At 40.1% G+C, this 17,354-nt stretch overlaps 1 protein-coding gene across 1 annotated transcript in view; it reads left to right on the forward strand.

The window, feature by feature from the left end:
• The first annotated feature begins 8,069 nt into the window (after positions 1-8,069).
• Positions 8,070-17,354, forward strand: part of bnc2 (basonuclin 2) — a 550,218-nt gene continuing 540,933 nt past the window's right edge. The window contains exon 1 of the mRNA XM_052020463.1: positions 8,070-8,512. Within this exon, the coding sequence (XP_051876423.1) occupies positions 8,510-8,512 (3 nt within the window). The 5' untranslated portion in view covers positions 8,070-8,509. The remainder of the gene's footprint in view (positions 8,513-17,354) is intronic.

The following is a 17,354-nucleotide window of genomic DNA, read 5'->3' on the forward strand; positions in this document are numbered from 1 at the left end:
TGTCTGGTTGACGTCTTCCCGGATGATGATCATGGGAACCCATTGATTGTCAGGTCATTGAATGTCAAGGGTTGTTGGTTAATCTCTTTCAGATTGGAGATAGTCAGTGCCTGGCACTTTAGAGATGTGAGTTTTACTTCCCACTTATCAATCCGTGCCTGAAGGTTATTTGTATTCATTCCTGTTACCTTTGTTGATATATTTCCTTTGAGAATCTGGCATATTGGTTATTAATTTCATTTTGTTTCCTTCCATTTTTTCTTATCCATGTGTCCCTATTTTCTTTGTTTCTTTTCAGATATTGCTTCTGTTAAAAGTTTGTCCTACACACCTGAATTGGAGCAAATTTAAATAGCAAAAACAAATAAGCTCACTGAATTATAATTAAAATAGTGCCAACTCATGTGATAATGGAGAGTTTTCTTCCAATTTATCATTAACATGCTTACTCATAATTGTTCTATAGCTTCATTTACAGGGGTTATTTGTTTCCTTATCATTTCCACTCAATATGTTTTCATATGATTTTCCATTTCTTAATCTAAATTTACTTCCAATTATTACTTTGCCCTTCTTTTCCCTTTTCTTTTCCCCATTCTGATGCTTCAGTCTTAGACCCTCAGAAAAATACTTTTCTATTTTTTGTACAGTTTATTCCAGCCTCCAATTTTTTCTCTACTTCCAATCTATCTTATAGTTCTGGGTGAGTTTGGTTTTTGTTTCACTTAAAATGTCTTCATCTTGAGCTTACTGGGTGTTAATAACAGACAGAGCAAAATCAGACAATCAGGGCTATGTCCACAATGGCTTCTTAGACTTGGTGGTATGTCCATCCTAAATGGAGAACATTTGGAGCAGGTTCTTTCTGGATCTGTGATCCTTCACTAAACTCTGGGATTTCTGACAATCAGTGACTCCTGAATGCAAAAGCAGAAAATCTGCCCTGACAGTTGCTTCCTTTCTTTTAACTTTCTCTTATTTCCCTTAGCTCATCACATTTCCTTCATACTCTTTGGGAGTGTCTCAGTGATGTACTTATTTTCAAATTATTTCCTCCATTTCCATTTGTCCATTTCTCCAGTCTCTCACCACTTTTGTTGCTTTTTGCTATGTCTTTGTAACACCACAGAGGTTACTCCTAATTCATTTCCATAATATTTTGGGGGGGGGGTGATTATTGTTCCCTCTTATGGGTGTAACATGTGTTGTAGTTTGTTGTGTTAGTGCTCTCTCCTCTATACCTGTTATAGATATACATAAAAATATCTATGGAAGTATATGAGTGTCTGATCATGTTACATTTAAAGTTTTTTCCAAATGTGCTATTGATTGTATTATTGGTCTTGTCATCCAGAGGACTGAATTAATAATTCAGAAAATGTTAGTCCAAATTTTACCATGGATAGTTTGAGAATTAAAATTCAAACCTAGAAAAAATAGAATAAAAATAAAAATAGTCTTCGTGATGGTGACCACAGTGACTGTAAAACACGCATCTGGTTCACTGATGTAGAAAGGAGAGTTACCATCTTTTCTGTTGTGTCTTCAAGTGACTCCAGTCTGATATTCCAGTGAGTTGACTCCATTAGAAGAGTGCCCGCCATGACCATCTCAAGGCAAATATGGATGGGTCGTAAATGCATAACCCTGCCAGTGATGTCCACATCCTGTAATTGAATGAACAAAAAAGAATATGATATCAAAGACACAGACATATCCCAGAGCTCTTCCCAATCAGAAAATCACTTTTAAAGCCGTCATTGTTGTTATTAATGCAAAAGCAGCAGCCAATTTGCACATAATAAGATCCCACAAAGAGTAAATGAAGACAAAAATACATTCCAAGATAGATCAAGAAGAACTTTGGCCAGAACAACAGGAGTATTTCCTATTCTTATCAGGCACGATTGGATGGGGTCTTAATTTGATTCCATCTCTGCCAATAGAGCAAAAGATAATTAATTAAGTGCATTTTTGATGGTTCGGAAGGAACGTACAGTGTGATCACTCCGATTTCCCTGAGTGGGTGGTGTTGGTTGCCTGGCCCACTGTCTGTAGAAATGCTCAGTGTTCCTCCTTGATTCTCTGCTCTTGGGTAAACCACCTTCTCCTAGTCTGTTGGCTTGAATCTCACTCCTCATGTTCTCAGAAAAGCTTGAAAAACTAAGTGACACACTTACAGTATGTCTGTGCGTATCTGACTGTTAAAGGAGGACAATCTTTACTCCTTCCACCCTCTTCCTTTCTGCTGGACGTGTGTTTTCTGATTCTTTAGTGACTTCCTTATATGTCAGACAAAGAATTGGCACTAAATGAGGCTGAAATTGGGTGTCAAATTGCTATCATGGATATCAAGAATTTCTAAATAAATCATTCCCCTCCCCAACATTATTGACCTGTCTGAGTGACTGGATTTAGAAGGGTACAGACCTCCTGTTGTCAATTATCTCTCACAGCCCTGTGACTCCCCTTGAAAAACTTCAGATCAGTGAAGCACCAGCTCCATGTATGTTCCATTGCTTCTGGCCTTTTGAACAAAAAGTTTTAACTTGACTCCAGGCAAGGTGGGGCACACTAATGGCTATGTTGGGGTTCATCTCCTGGCCCATGGGCTTCTTAGGTTGTCCTCAATCACTGGAAGGAAAGACTTTATGTGCATAAGTTATTGTGGTTGAATTAGCATGAGCTCTTTCCCATCGTCAGGTCTGATAACTGACTCCATTCCTAACATTTACAGTATTTCTTCAGACGTTTTTCCTGGAGTTTGTTTATCTATACAGAGTGAATTAAGTGAGTAGTACAGTCTTTTCATGAGTGGGTATATATCAATGTGGATTATGTGTGCATAAATTTGATATTCTGTTTGTGTGTTTATGTATAGGTATTTACTTATGACTGTGAATATATAGTAAAAATGGGGCGACAGTCTGTGCATGTACCTGTGAGCAAAGTCAGTACAGTGCAGACATTGTGGGTGTGTACATTGCAAGTGTGTGGTTCTTCTTGAATAGTCTGTGAGGTTTGTTGTTAAATTCTGTGTATTTGAGTGCAAATCTGTGTTACTGTTTTGTGCTTTGTATTTAAAAAGCTGTGTGCTTTTGCGGGCTTTTCTCTTCCAGGATTGGCCCAGGAGATGTTGGAGCAGTGGGTCCCTAACAGTTATTTAAAACAGAGTGTTGAGTGGTTGATTAGAGGGAGTGAGTACTTGAGATAATTGGCAGGGACAAATATAAGGAGGGGTAACTGAAGAGGAGCAGCCGGTGAGGAGCGGCTCAGGTAGGAGTGGAGCTTTGAGGCTTTGGCTCAAGAGGCTTTGGCGAGCAGAGGCTCCCAGTGAGGTAAGGCCAGATAAGTTCCTTTAATTAATTTAATTAACTTAGGAGTGGGTAATGAAGGCAGCAGTTAGGGCAGTCTTGTGCTCTTTATGCAGTATGTGGGAAGTCAGGGACAGCACACTTGTCCCTGATGACCACACCTGTAAAAGGTGCATCCAGCTGCAGCTCCTGACTAACCGAGTTAGGGAACTGGAGCTGGATGAACTTTGGATCATTTGTGAGGCAGAGGCAGAAATAGACTGGAGTTTCAGGGAGATAGTCACCCCTAAAAGTCATGAGGGAAAGGGAAGGGGTATAGACAGAAAGAGCAGTGGCTGTTCCCATCAACAATAAGTATACCATTTTGGATACTGCTGGTGGGGACAAGCTACCAGGGACAAGTTGTAGTGGTCGAGTCTCTGGCACTGAGACTGGACCCTCAGCTCAGAAGGGAAGGAAGGAATAGAGGAGAGCAGTAGTGATAGGGGATTTGATAGTTAGGGGGACAGATAGGAGGTTCTGTGGGAGAGATCAAGAATCCCTGATGGTCTGTTGCCTCCCTGGTGCCAGGGTCCGCGATATCTTGGATCGAGTTCTTGATATTCTCAGGAGGGAGGGCGAGCAGCCAGATGTCGTGGTCCATATAAGGACCAATGATGTGGATAGGAAGGAGGAGGAGGTCAAAGAGAGTTTAGAGAATTAGGTGCAAAGTTGGACAGAACCTCAAAGGTTGCAATCTCAGGTTGCTACCCGTGAGACGTGCTAGTGAAGCTAGAAATAGGAAGATAATGCAGCTAAATATGTGGCTAAGGAGATGGTGCAGGGGGGAGGGCTTCATGTTTCTGGACAACTGGACTTTGTTCCAGGGAAGGTGGGACCTGTTCCGACAGGACGGTTTGCACCTGAACTGGAGGGGGACTAACATACTTGCGGGTAGGTTTGCTAGTGCTGCTCTGGGGGGTTTAAACTAGATTTGCAGGGGGAGGGGAACCAGAATGTTAGAGCATATAGTGATGTGGAGGAGGATAAAGGTCATGTGAGGTCTGCATGTATAGACAGAAATCAAAGGTTTGTACGTGATAGAAATGTTCTCAGGTGCATCTATTTCAATGCAAGGAGTATTGCAGGTAAGGCAGATGAGCTTAAGGCATGGATTGGCACGTGGGATTACGACATTATTGCTATTAGTGAGACTTGGTTGCAGGAGGGGCAGGACTGGCAGATTAATGTTCCGGGGCTCCGTTGTTTCAGACGTGATAGAGGGGGAGGGATGAAAGGGGGAAGAGTGGCATTTCTAGAAAGGGAAAATATCACAGCCGTGCATAGACAGGACAGCCCGGAGGGCTCGTCTACAGAGGCCATATGGGTGGAGCTGAGGAACAGGAAAGGTGTGACCAAACTAAATAAGGTTGTATTATAGACCGCCCAATAGGTAGAGAGAATTGTGGGAGCAAATCTGTAGAGAGATAGCAGACTGATATAAGAAACAGAAAGTCATAATAGTAGGGGATTCTAACTTTCCACATATTGACTGGGCTTCCCACACTGTGAAAGGGCTGGATGGCTTGGAGTCTGTCAAATGTGTTCAGGAAAGTTTTCTAAATCAATATATAGAGGTACCAATGAGAGAGAATGCAATACTTGATCTTCTATTAGGGAACCAGACAGGTCAGGTGACAGAAGTATGTGTAGGTGAACATTTTGGGTCCAGTGACCATAATGTTATTAGTTTCAAGTTAATTATGGATAAGGATAGGTCTGGTCCTCGAGTTGAGGTTCTAAATTGGAGAAAGACCAATTTTGTGGAAATGAGAAAGGATCTAGGAAGAGTGGATTGGGATAAGTTGTTTTCTGGCAAGGATGTGTTCAGTAAGTGGAAGGCCTTCAAAGGCAAAATTTTGAGAGTGCACAGTTTGCATGTTCCTGCCAGGATTAAAGGCAAAGTTAACAGGCATAGGGAACCTTGGTTTTCAAGGGATATTGGTGATCTGATTAAGAAAAAGAGAGAGGTGTATAGCAGGTATAGGCAACTAGGAACAAATGAGGTACTTGAAGAGTATAGAAAATGTAAGAAGATACTAAAAAAAGGAAATCAGGAAGGCAAAAAGAAGACATGAGATTGCTTTGGCAGATAATGTGAAGGTAAACCCAAAGGGTTTCTACAAGTATATTAAGAGTAAAAGGACAGTAAGGGACAAAATTGGTCCCCTAGAAGATCAAAGTGGTCGGCTATGTGTGGACCCTCAGGAGATGGGGGAGATCTTAAACAGGTTTTTTGCATCAGTATTTACTCAGGAAACTGGTATCGTGTTTAAGGAAGGAAGGGAAACAAGCAGTAGTGTCATGGAACATAAATGTCATGGAGATTAAAGAGGAGGAGGTGCTTGCTGCCTTACAGTGAATAAAGGTAGATAAATCCATCAGGCCTTACAAGATATTTCCTCAGATCTTGAGAGAGACTAGTGTAGAAATTGCAGGGGCCCTGGCAGATATATTTAAAATGTCCTTATCCACTGGTGTGGTGCCAGAGGACTGGAGGGTAGCTCATATTGTTCCGTTGTTTAATAATGGCTCTAAAAGTAAACCAGGTAATTACAGGCCAGTGAGCCTGACATCAGTAGTAGGTAAATTATTGGAAGGTGTTCTGAGAGATCGGATATACAAGTATTTGGACAGCCAAGGGCTGATTAAGGATAGTCAGCATGGCTTTGTGCGTGGTAGATTGTGTTTAACGAACCTTGTAGAGTTTTTTGAGGAGGTTACCTAGAAAGTAGATGAAGGAAAGGCTGTGGATGTTGTCTACATGGACTTTAGTAAGGCCTTTGACAAGGTCGCACATGGGAGATTAGTTCAGAAGGTTCAGACACTAGGTACCCATGGAGAGGTTGTAAACTGGATTCGAAATTGGCTGTGTGGGAGAAGACAGAGAGTGGTAGTGGATGATTATTTCTCAGACTGGAGGCCTGTGTCTAGTGGTGTGCCTCAGGGATCTGTGCTGGGGCCATTGTTGTTTGTTGTCTATATCAATGATCTAAATGACAATGTGGTAAATTGGATCAGCAAGTTTGCTGATGACACTAAGATTGGAGGCATTGTGGACAACAAGGAAGGCTTTCAAAGCTTGCAGAGGGATCTGGACCAACTGCAAAAATGGGCCAGAAAATGGCAGATGGAATTTAATGCAGACAAATGTGAGGTGTTGCATTTTGGAAGGACAAATCAAGGTAGGACATACACAGTAAATGGTAGGGCACTGAGGAGTGTGGAGGAACAAAGGGATCTGGGAGTTCAAATACATAATTCCCTGAAAGTGGCATCACAGGTAGACAGGGTTGTAAAGAAGGCTTTTGGCATCCTGGCATTCATAAATCAAAGTATTGAGTATAGGAGTTGGGATGTTATGGTGAGGTTGTATAAGACATTGGTGAGGCCAAATTTGGAGTATTGTGTGCAGTTCTGGTCACCTAACTATAGGAAGGATATTTGTAAGATTGAAAGAGTGCAGAGGAGATTTTCTAGACTGTTGTCAGATCTTCAGGAGTTGAGTTACAGGGAAAGATTGAACAGGTTAGGACTTTACTCCTTGGAGTGCAGAAGAATGAGGGGAGATTTGATAGAGGTTTACAAAATTATTAGGGGTATAGACAAAGTAAATGCAAGTACGCTCTTTCCATCTAGATTAAGAGATAAGTACGAGAGGACATGGCTTTAGGGTGAAAGGGGAAAGGTTTAGGGGGAACATTAGGGAGAACTTCTTCACTCAGAGAGTGGTGGGAGTGTGGAACGGGCTGCCATCTGATGTAGTAAATGCAGGCTCACTCTTAAGTTTTAAGAATAAATTGGATAGATACATGGACAGGAGAGGTCTGGAGGGTTATGGACTGGGTGCAGGTCAATGGGACTAGCGGAATGACGTTTTGGCACAGACTAGAAGGGCCAAATGGCCTGTTTTCTGTGCTGTAGTGTTCTATGGTTCTAAATGATGCCTGTTTGTGAGTAGGTACTGAAGGTTTGTGCAATAGTATCTAGGTATGTACATTTGCCTCTGAGCATAATGTAAATGGTGAAAATTGTAAATGGATGTGTACATTGTATAAATAACTGATGCAGTTGGTATGTTTTTTCACATTAGTGTTTGAGGGTAGGATGTGGTTTGTATATGAAGAGAATAAAATCTGGTGGAATTTATGGCCGCAAACTGCCATTATTAGTTTGTGTGCAGTACTTGTATTAATCTGTGTAAGAGGTTGTGAGCAAATGTGTGTACAAATGGCAATGTATGTTTGTGCACAATGATTTTGCACTTTTTCTACCTGTGAATTTTGTGTGAAGGACTTTATTTATCAGTGGGGGCAGTGTATGAATGTATGTGGTGTGGATCTTATGTATGTGTACATGTGTGAATGTGGATATGGTTGCTGATATGAATGGTGAGTGTGTGAATAGTGTTAGCGTGCTGTTAACTGAGCGTGAGTGGTGAGTGTGAACATTATATGAATGATAAATGTGTGCATAGTCTATATAGTGGGTGTCATGTGCGAGTGGTATATCTGTGCAGAGCGATGATTCGACTCCATATGAGTATGTCTGTGTTAGTGTGAGAGTGAATGTGCATGAGTGTGCATGCGTGAGTATAACTGTATGTATTTGTGTTGTGTGTGTCAGTGTGGAGACGTGTGTGAGAGGGTGTGAGTGAACGCGGCACGGTGACAGGGGGCGAGCCAGACAGACAGGCGGAGATGAGAAGAAACCGCCCTCCCCACTTTGAGCCACTTCACTTTACTCTGATTCCAAACAGCAAAATTGAAAAGGTCCTGGCGGAGGGAGCAACGCCGCCCCGGGATACCAAGTGATCGGCACCCCGAGTGCCCGCGGGCGGAGCCGGTACCGATCCAGAGCCTGGACACAGACCTAGAGCCGGAGTAGGAGTCACTCTCAGACACGGCAACGATTCGGAGCCGCGCTCGGTTTCCAACCCGGAGCATTGGTCCCGGAGCAGCGAGCCGGGCTGACTGAGAACCCGCCTCTCCAACCCATTCTCCCCCTTTTCACCCAAAGTTTGGAGTCAGGGATTTAAAGCCAGACTCGTGCCCACGGACCAAATTGAAAACAAACTTTAAATTCCTCTCCTGAAATCGTCTCTTCACGGATCGAAACAAATCCACTAAGACCAAAGAAACGGATATCATGCAGAAATGGTAAATATTTCACCTTGATTTATTGATTATTTATTCCGCTGAAAATACTGACCTGAGAGTTGTTAGTCATGTGTCATGAAAAGTTTGCTGAAAGTTGCCTCCCCCCCACCCCCTCCCTCATTTACTCGAGGCAGTTTCCTCCGTGCCGGGAGTCAATGTTCAGGGCTATTCTGGGCACCGAGCTCCCAACACCATCTCTAACTTTATTTTCGCTAACTTCAGGCTTTAATATACTTGGGTTGTAAAAACAGTAAAAGATGTTATATTTCTCTATGTGTGTGAGAAACTGTCTGTGACTGTTTTTGTGTTTGTACCTATCTCAATGTTTGCATCTCAGCTCATGTTTGTATGTAACAAGCTGAGTGTTTGTCTGTGTCTCTCTTTCCATGCGTGTGGCACTGTCTAACTCTGCGAGTGGCAGTGTGTGTGTGTATGTGTGTGGTGGTGTGTGTATGTGTAAAACTTTGTGTGTGGGGGCTAGTGTTGTATATGTGTGTATGTGTACCACTGTCTAACTCTGTGTGTGTGGTATGGGTGTGTCTATCTGTGTGTGTGTGGGGGGGGGGGGGTGCAACGTGTCTGACTGTGTGCATGTCTGTGTGTGAGACAGTGTGTCTAACTGTGTGTGTGTGTGTGTGGTGTGGGTGTGTCGATCTGTGTGTATATGTGACAGTGTGTCTAACTGTGTGTGTGTGTGTGTGTGTGAGACAGAGAGAGAGAGAGAGAGAGAGAGACACTGAGTGAAAGTAGCCAACACCAACCCCGCCCCCCCACCACCACTACCTCAACCCCTCCCCCAAAACTTTCTGGACTTGGTTTGTTGGTTTTTCCCTGACTCCCTTTACTCTGAGAGTTATGAGGTGTATAATGTGCATTAAACAGGAGGTACATTGATTGGATTTGCAAGGTCTGGCTGATTTTTCTCCTATTCTGTTAATGTGGCATGTCCATGTCAATGATCAAAGACACTATTGAACTGTGGGAGACCCAAGATTGTCAAGTCCAGGCATCTGAGGAGTGTGACTTGCATTGATGTGTCACTTTTTTCTCTCCCCATGTTTGGTTTATAAGCTTTAATATGCAGTTAAATTTGATTCTAACTACTTCTTGGAAAGGTAGAAGATTGCTTTTCATTACCAATGTCAGAAGACCCGAGCAGGACAGTGGTAACATTTTGGTTTTTTTAATCACTGTTCATTTGCCCCTTGTGAAGTCTTTTTGCCTTCTGGTGCATTTGTGTCTGTTTCTGTTGCCTAACATAACATTTTGTCCCTCTTGTGGTTCCTATGTCAGGCTGTTTCTTGGGCTTTAAGTGGTGTAGTTGAGAATTTCAATTTGCAATCCGCCAGTATCATTTGATTAACTTTTAACTGTATAGCTTTGAGATCAATACAAACCTTCCATTTCATCTTGGTGTTTCATGAGTGCATGGTGTCATGTTTAGAAATTCGGGCTGCCTTAGATTAAAAAAAACACACTTTCATGTTGTAGCCACAGTCTCTGCTAGTTTGTCAGCAGTAGGATATGATTCATAGAAGCTCAGAAGAGTGGAGAGAAGAGAGAGGGAGAGAGAAGGGCTTGAGTAGTTCAATAAGTTCATGGATAGGTAATGTCTGAATCACATGAGGGTTTGAGTTAAGGGAAAACAGGTTTGCTTGATTCACCACACCAATAGGACTCTTTCCCCACTATTTATTTTCCCAGTTGGACTTACCACAGCAAATTGATTTGTTGTTTCCCCTCGGATGATATGTAAAGGAAAGGAATAAATGCTGTAGCTTCACTCCTCCCTTTGTTAGGAGTGTGGTATTATGCTTTTCTTTGCTCAGTGATACTGGATTACAGTCCATGACCACAGAGGAACAACAGTTCCACTCAGGTCTCCGACCGGGAACTCACAGATGCTTAATTATTTGCTCTGTTAAAAACCTTAATTTGTAATTTCTTCTGTGCTCTAACTGTAGTAAGATCACCAAACATGTCAATACTAAAACAAAATGCATCTATGATGCCCCAAAGACATTTAGAGTCGAGGAGAAACATTGGTTATTTTATGAGTGTCTAAAGTAGTCTAAAGTTAAACAACATGAAACTGATTGTTGAGAAAAAAACCAAAAGAGAAAAAGTGACTGGTAAAGGGTGACGAGGATATTTCCATTGGAAGCTGTGATGTTAAAAAATAACTGAAAAAAAAACAGAAATCACACCAGGAAAGTAGAACCGAACCCCACTCAAAAAATTCCTACACTTATGATTTCACTCCATATCTGCATTAATGCAGCCTGAAAACAGGAATCCCAGATTAGTTACAAATCAGATCATGAGGCCACAGAATGCATCTGCTGTGCTATGTTTAAAATTATGGGTGGAAAAGTATGAATGAAACATTAAAATGAAGGTGCTGCTGAATTTTTATTAATAATTTTTTCCAAGATTCCATAACACTCTAGGCAGAATGTTTCTCTAAATTAAAATTTCTATTTTAGCTATAAATTCATTTTAGCTGAGATACTATATTTCCTTATATTTGTGGTCTAAATTAGAAAGATTCATTTTATACAATTAGTTGCATGAAAGTTAAAAAATATTAATGGTACAGATGTGCAAGGATTTACAGAATTGGAAACGTGTTACTATTTAATTTGAAATCTTGATATCTAAGATCCCTGATCATTCTGCAACAATAATAGAAATAACAGAAATAATGGTTAGTGCCCAGAATATAATGAAGACAATAAAACAAGCTTGTGAAAGTGTTGATAAAATAGCATAGTGCAGGTAGTTCTGTGATATTGGTTGCACTACTGAAAATATTGAATAGATAGTTTTACAGATCTAAGTTTAATTTGTAAAACTCTTAAAAATTTGCACCATATACATATATATGCATTATGATGTAATGGCAAGCTAGCTAAAAATTTTGAACAAAATTTCTACAGTACACATATGCAGAACGAACTCAGTTTTCCAGATCTCTGTGGAAATTGTTTCTCTTGTTGGAAGACACCAGTGATGTTAATGGCAGCCATGCTGCAGGAAGGTGTGCATGAGAAAAAGTTGGTGATAACAATTTAATTTTTTTTTGTTAATGCTGATATTTTAAGAGGCCATCATTTCTCCCAGGTAGTTTCCATGATATGTTTGATCAATAACAACTAGATTGGTAAATGTTACAGTGTTATTTCACTGTCAGGAATGTAGAACTTTGTAATGTAGAAACTCAGGAATGACAAGGTATGTGTTGTGCAGTCAAAAGAAGCATCAAATCTTTGATTTTAAAAGGGACATAATGGATATAGTGTGTCATAAACTGATAGGCCATATATCTAATTAACTAGAAAATTAATGAACAATCTTGCTTAATGCTACTTATGCTTGGAAAAGTCTAAAGTCTGCAATTCTGAAGACTATACATTTTGCTGTTGAGCTTAAGGAATTCCTTTAAAATAGAGCAAGTCAATGCTCTGTAATAATCTCATCCTAAAATTAAAGGTGACTTTGAAACACATAGATTACCATGAATTTGGGCATCAGAACCCATGTTTCATGGTTTAGAAAGAAAATATTCAAATATTTAAAGATGAAGTACATTGAACCTTTTGTATTTTATGATCATAGTTTTGAGTGAGTTCAGATCAGTTATGGTTCCATTTGTTTCTGTTTAGTTGTACACTATATTTAATTTGGATTTTTCCATATTGCTTATGAACAGTTTAATTTGCTTGCTCTAATTTTTGATTAATGTTGATGTGGAGGACAGAAAGATTTTATGTAATGCACTGCTCAAGCAAACTGGAGTTCTGTACAAGAGCAGGGAAGGTACATTAAATAATTTTCATTATGAGAAGTCATGGAAGACATACTTCAAGAGTCAACATAGGGAAAAATCTTCAGTAAGACTGAACCAACCATAGGCCAATGGTAAAGGTTTAAACACAGCCATGCACCAGCACATTGGAAGAATTCAGCAGGTCAGACAGCATCTATGGAGGGAAATGGACAGTTGACATTTCAGGTCGAGACCCTTCATTTGGACCCAGTCCAGATCCAGATGAAGGGTCTCGACCCGAAACGTTGACTCTCCATTTACCTCCACAGGTGCTGCCTGACCTGCTGAGTTCCTCCTGTGCTTTGCGTGTTGCTCCAGATTCCAGCATCTACATTCTCTTGTGTCATCACCATATTGGATCTATCTTTTACCTAATTAGTATGGCAAAAGCCTTACTTGTGCCAGCTGTTTAAAAAAAAATCCTTTTGCTGAAAGAGATTTGAAATGCATGCGAGTTACTATTGGACCAAAGCAATATGCAATGTGTGCACTACAGGGATAAAAAAAATATTTTGGGAGCACTTACAAACTGCACGACCCACTGGACCATAATGCTGATTTTATTCAATATATGTTTGAGAACTACTATGGAGATTTATGCAAGGAATGAAGGTATACGGATCATATGCAGACAGAAGAGATTTTAGTTTAGTTTAGTTTAGTTCAGCACAGGCATCATGGGCCAAAGGGCCTATTCCTGTGCTGTACTGTTCTATGTTCTATGTTTAATAGTCTAACAATGTACCAAATTTGTGACAAGTCAGTACCTTTTAAAACTGTAAGTTTTAGAGGAAAAGCATTTGATCTTTCAAACCATGCAAAAGATCCGCTCCTAATAGTCTCACTCCTATTATCGTGCAGTCTTACCCCATGTATAAAACTTTTAGATCACCAGTGTGTGTATTTATAATGTGACATGTATTCTGGATCCTCTGTGATTAGATACAGTACTTTTTTTAAAAAGGAAAGTCAAAAGCAGAGCAAGTTGTGTACAAAGGGAATGGATAAGCTCAATGAAATATTTTCAGAATTCTACAGAATCTAGTCACAAGATTAATAATCCCAGAAATTGTATTTACACTGGGACTAATTGATTTAAATTTCCATTGAAAAAGGACAATGTTTAGAGATATGAGGAACAGTTGTGCATCTGTGTACAGATACAGAGTATTTTTTTTATTTTCATTTTTTATTTTATATCTAACTTGACTTCACAATAAACCCAACCTTCACAACTCGACAATTAAAAGGGCTCATGTCTTTATAATAGCTGCCTTCTCTCAAACTCAAGGATTTCTAATTTTTTTACGTAAAAGACCTACACTTAGTTGAACAGATGCCGTGACTGCATGCCAGACTTTAACAGATATGGTTATAAATAAATTGAATTTGCACTTGAAAGAATCAGATTCCAATATCCCCAACTCCAACTACATTTCAAAGTGGTCACCGTGACCAGATTGGAATTGGAACATTTTGGTGATTGTCTTCCTGGCCTAACAGTCCCCACTGCCTTATTTTGGCACAGCTTTGAAGGGAAGTGCCTTAATGAAAGTTTGATTTTATGCCATACATGTGGAGTCATGATTATTAGACAGGCCCACTGGATAGAGTGACTGAAAAAGGAAAATTCCATTGCCATTATGTAGAATTCCAGGATTTTTACTGGGGCTTTGGGATCGCACTCTGCCAGTCCATTTGTTTATTCTGCTAACACTAAAAATTAGTGCCCTTTACTGATACAGTCTGTTTAGGTGAATATTTTGTCATCCGGAATGAAATTTGATGATGCAATGTTATCTTAAGTTCTTGGTTTCCCAGTAGTTTCTCTGTCAATTGAAATGTGTTCATTGATTGTAATTTCCATGGGCTGTTCTGACAGGGGTACCAATGAAGTATTCATAAAATAAGCAACATTAGCAAAAGAGAGGGGGAAGAAGCTAACGACAGTCTAGGTACGAGCCTCAGCAAATGAGTTATTTTTATGCATTCCATTACTTTCCATCTTTTACGCCATACATCTAAAACAGTACTCAGAGAAATACCTTGGTTTGGGGTTGTTTTATCGCCCCTTTTTGTCCACATACTCTTACAGAACAAAGAGTGTATGGACAAAAATGTGTGCCAATCTCCAGAGCTGCTGTATTTCTTAGTTCTGTAAGTAATGCATTTCCCATTTCACAGCCGTTGCTTTGGTTTTAATGTCTTTATTTTGTATAAATGAACCATTTTAAAACAGTGAAAAACTGCCAGCACAAGTGCTGCTGTGCACTCTGCAAGACATAATATATTCAACAGATTTCTTTCTTTCTCCCAGTTTTACAAGTAGAAACTAGGCCATGTCAACAGTTTCAGCCTGTTGAATTGGCAGAAGCAAGTGGATTTTTTTTGTCAACTCTTTCTTACTCGCAGTATATTGTCACTGGCAGGCATACCAATAAATCAGGGTATATAGTTATGTTACTATGTCAAAACTGTTGAGAAGGCTCAATGGTAAATCACACCAGCAAAAGGCAGGTTTTGAAACATTACAAAAATGTGTCCTTTCAAAAAAATGATCGTTAGAGAAAGTTTTTGCCCTGTGATTAACAGCTTATCATACCTTTAATTATATATACAGATATGGTGCACTTTCACCTATTGCAATTAAAAACTTTTATTCAAATCATACAGACTAGAGAGGTAAAAATTCTAAATTAGATTATGTCATACATTTGTTTGAAAGTGAAAATATTATTTTTATATTCGTCTTCTCCAAAAGTTTCAGATCAACCCCAGGTTCAGTAAAACTTTTCTCTGCTGTCAAATCAACATTGCTGGATTCTCACAATGTTATTTCCCAAATCAGCTTTCTTCTCGTCTTTCTCATGACAAAATATGAGTGTTTTGGACAATGAATTCCTGCCCTTGCACCATTACTTCATTGGGTCATGCATCACAATTAGAGGGGCTTTATCACATTGAACCTGTCAAAAGACTGTGATGAGCAATAAACCCACCTGCTGTCTTAATCAAATTATTAAGAATAAAATTATTTGTCACCTCACCTTCCCATTCCCCCACCCCACATATCAGCTATGACTTACTAGTTTGCACTCTTTACAACTGAATCAAAGGGTTTCAGGTTTATATTCCAATCCAGATCCTTGAATGCAAATTTCTTGGTTTATATTCCAGTACAGCACTAAAGGAGTACTGCATTGTTGGATATGAAAAATTTAAAAATTATACATTTCCTCTCCCAGGAGGATGTAACCCTAACACACTATTTCAAAATAGAACAGGAGGGTTATCCCAGGATCCTATGACATATATGTATTCCTCTACTAACATCACAAAGCATGTTAGAGATATAGTCAAAGAGAGACACAGCTTAGAAACAGGCCCTTTGGCCAACCAAGTCCATGCTGACCATACACTAATCCTACACTATTCCCATTTTATTCTTCCCACATTCCCATTAACTCCACTCTCAGCACCCCCCCACCCTCCAGGTCACTCATTTACGGACAATGTACATGGCTAATTAGCCTACCAAGCTGCACATTTTTAGGAGGTAGGAGAAAAGTGGAGCACCTGGAGGAAACCCACATGATCACATCCAATTCCACACAGACAGCACAGGAAGTTAAAATTTAACTGGGACTGTGAGGCAGCAGCTTTACTAGCTGTGCCATCCATCATTAGTCCCTTGTCATTGTGGAAGCTTGCTATGTGTATATTGGCTGCCATATTTCCTAATGACTGCACTTCAGAAAGTATTTCACTGGCTGTAAAGTGCTTGGAAAGGGATGTGAAAGGCATAAATGGGAGTATACCTTTTAATCCCTTTTCAGTCTCGGTATGTGCTGATTGTTTCTTCCCATCATTGAGGTTTCCCCCCAATCCTTCATCTGATAATCCAGCCCAAGCACAATATTTATTTACCTGGTAAGTTTGGGCACAGTCTTGCATGCTTCCATTCTTGCAGTTCAACACGCATCGAATCCCAAAACACAACTGGGTAATCAGCAGAAATGTGATTTCTGTTATGAAGGAATTGACCTGAAATCAGCCACTAGCATTTGATCCAAAATGCAGTTTCATTGCGTTAGAAACTTTGCTGACTGTGTGCCTATGTTGGCTCCCTTCGGCATTCTTGTGCTGTGTGCACATTATAATTAAACATTTTCTAACCAAGCATCCATCAACTCAGCCATGTCAGTTTTATTCCAACATTTATTTGAATTACACAAAATTTTACAGCACAACCGCAGGCCATTCGGCTCAGCTGGTCCACGCTGGTGTTTATTCTCCATATAAACCTCCTCCCACCCCTTCATCTCACCTGAATGAAATATCCTTCTGTTTCTTTCTCCCTCATGTGCATCTGCAGCTTCCCTTAAATATACCACTCTCCGAGCACCATGTTTACTGAGCAGTCATATATAAGGTCTTTTGCTATCATACTTTATCCAAAGTAAGAAATCTGTTGAGTTGCTGTGTTTAATTTTGCAATTTTGTTTCCTTCCTGTTCTGTTGAGAAAATCAGATGCAGGAGTACAACACACTGCAATAGTGCACCAACACAGGAGTGAACAGCACTGTAGTAGTCTAGCACACTGTTGTATACAACACATTTTAATAGTACACCATACTGTAGTAGCTAAACAATTTACAGTAGTTCAACACACTGCAGTAGTAAACACCATTGCAGTAGTAGATCATACTGCTGTAGGCACCACACTGCAATAGTAATGCCATTGCAGTAATGCAACCCACTGTACCAGTGTACCAATTGCTGTAGTGCACCACAATGCAGTAATTTAACACAGTGCTGTAGCAAAACCCATTGCACTAGTGCACCCCATTGAAAAAGAACACCATACTGCAACAGTGCACCAAAGTGCATTAGTATACTCCATTGTGGTAGTGTACCCCATTGTAATAGTACACCACACTCCAATTTTACACCATGCTGGAGTAGCACATCATAATGTAATAGTACCACACTGCTGTATTACACCACATTGC

The sequence above is a fragment of the Pristis pectinata genome, chromosome 7 (genome assembly GCF_009764475.1).
Source record: "Pristis pectinata isolate sPriPec2 chromosome 7, sPriPec2.1.pri, whole genome shotgun sequence".
Lineage (NCBI taxonomy): Eukaryota > Metazoa > Chordata > Chondrichthyes > Rhinopristiformes > Pristidae > Pristis > Pristis pectinata.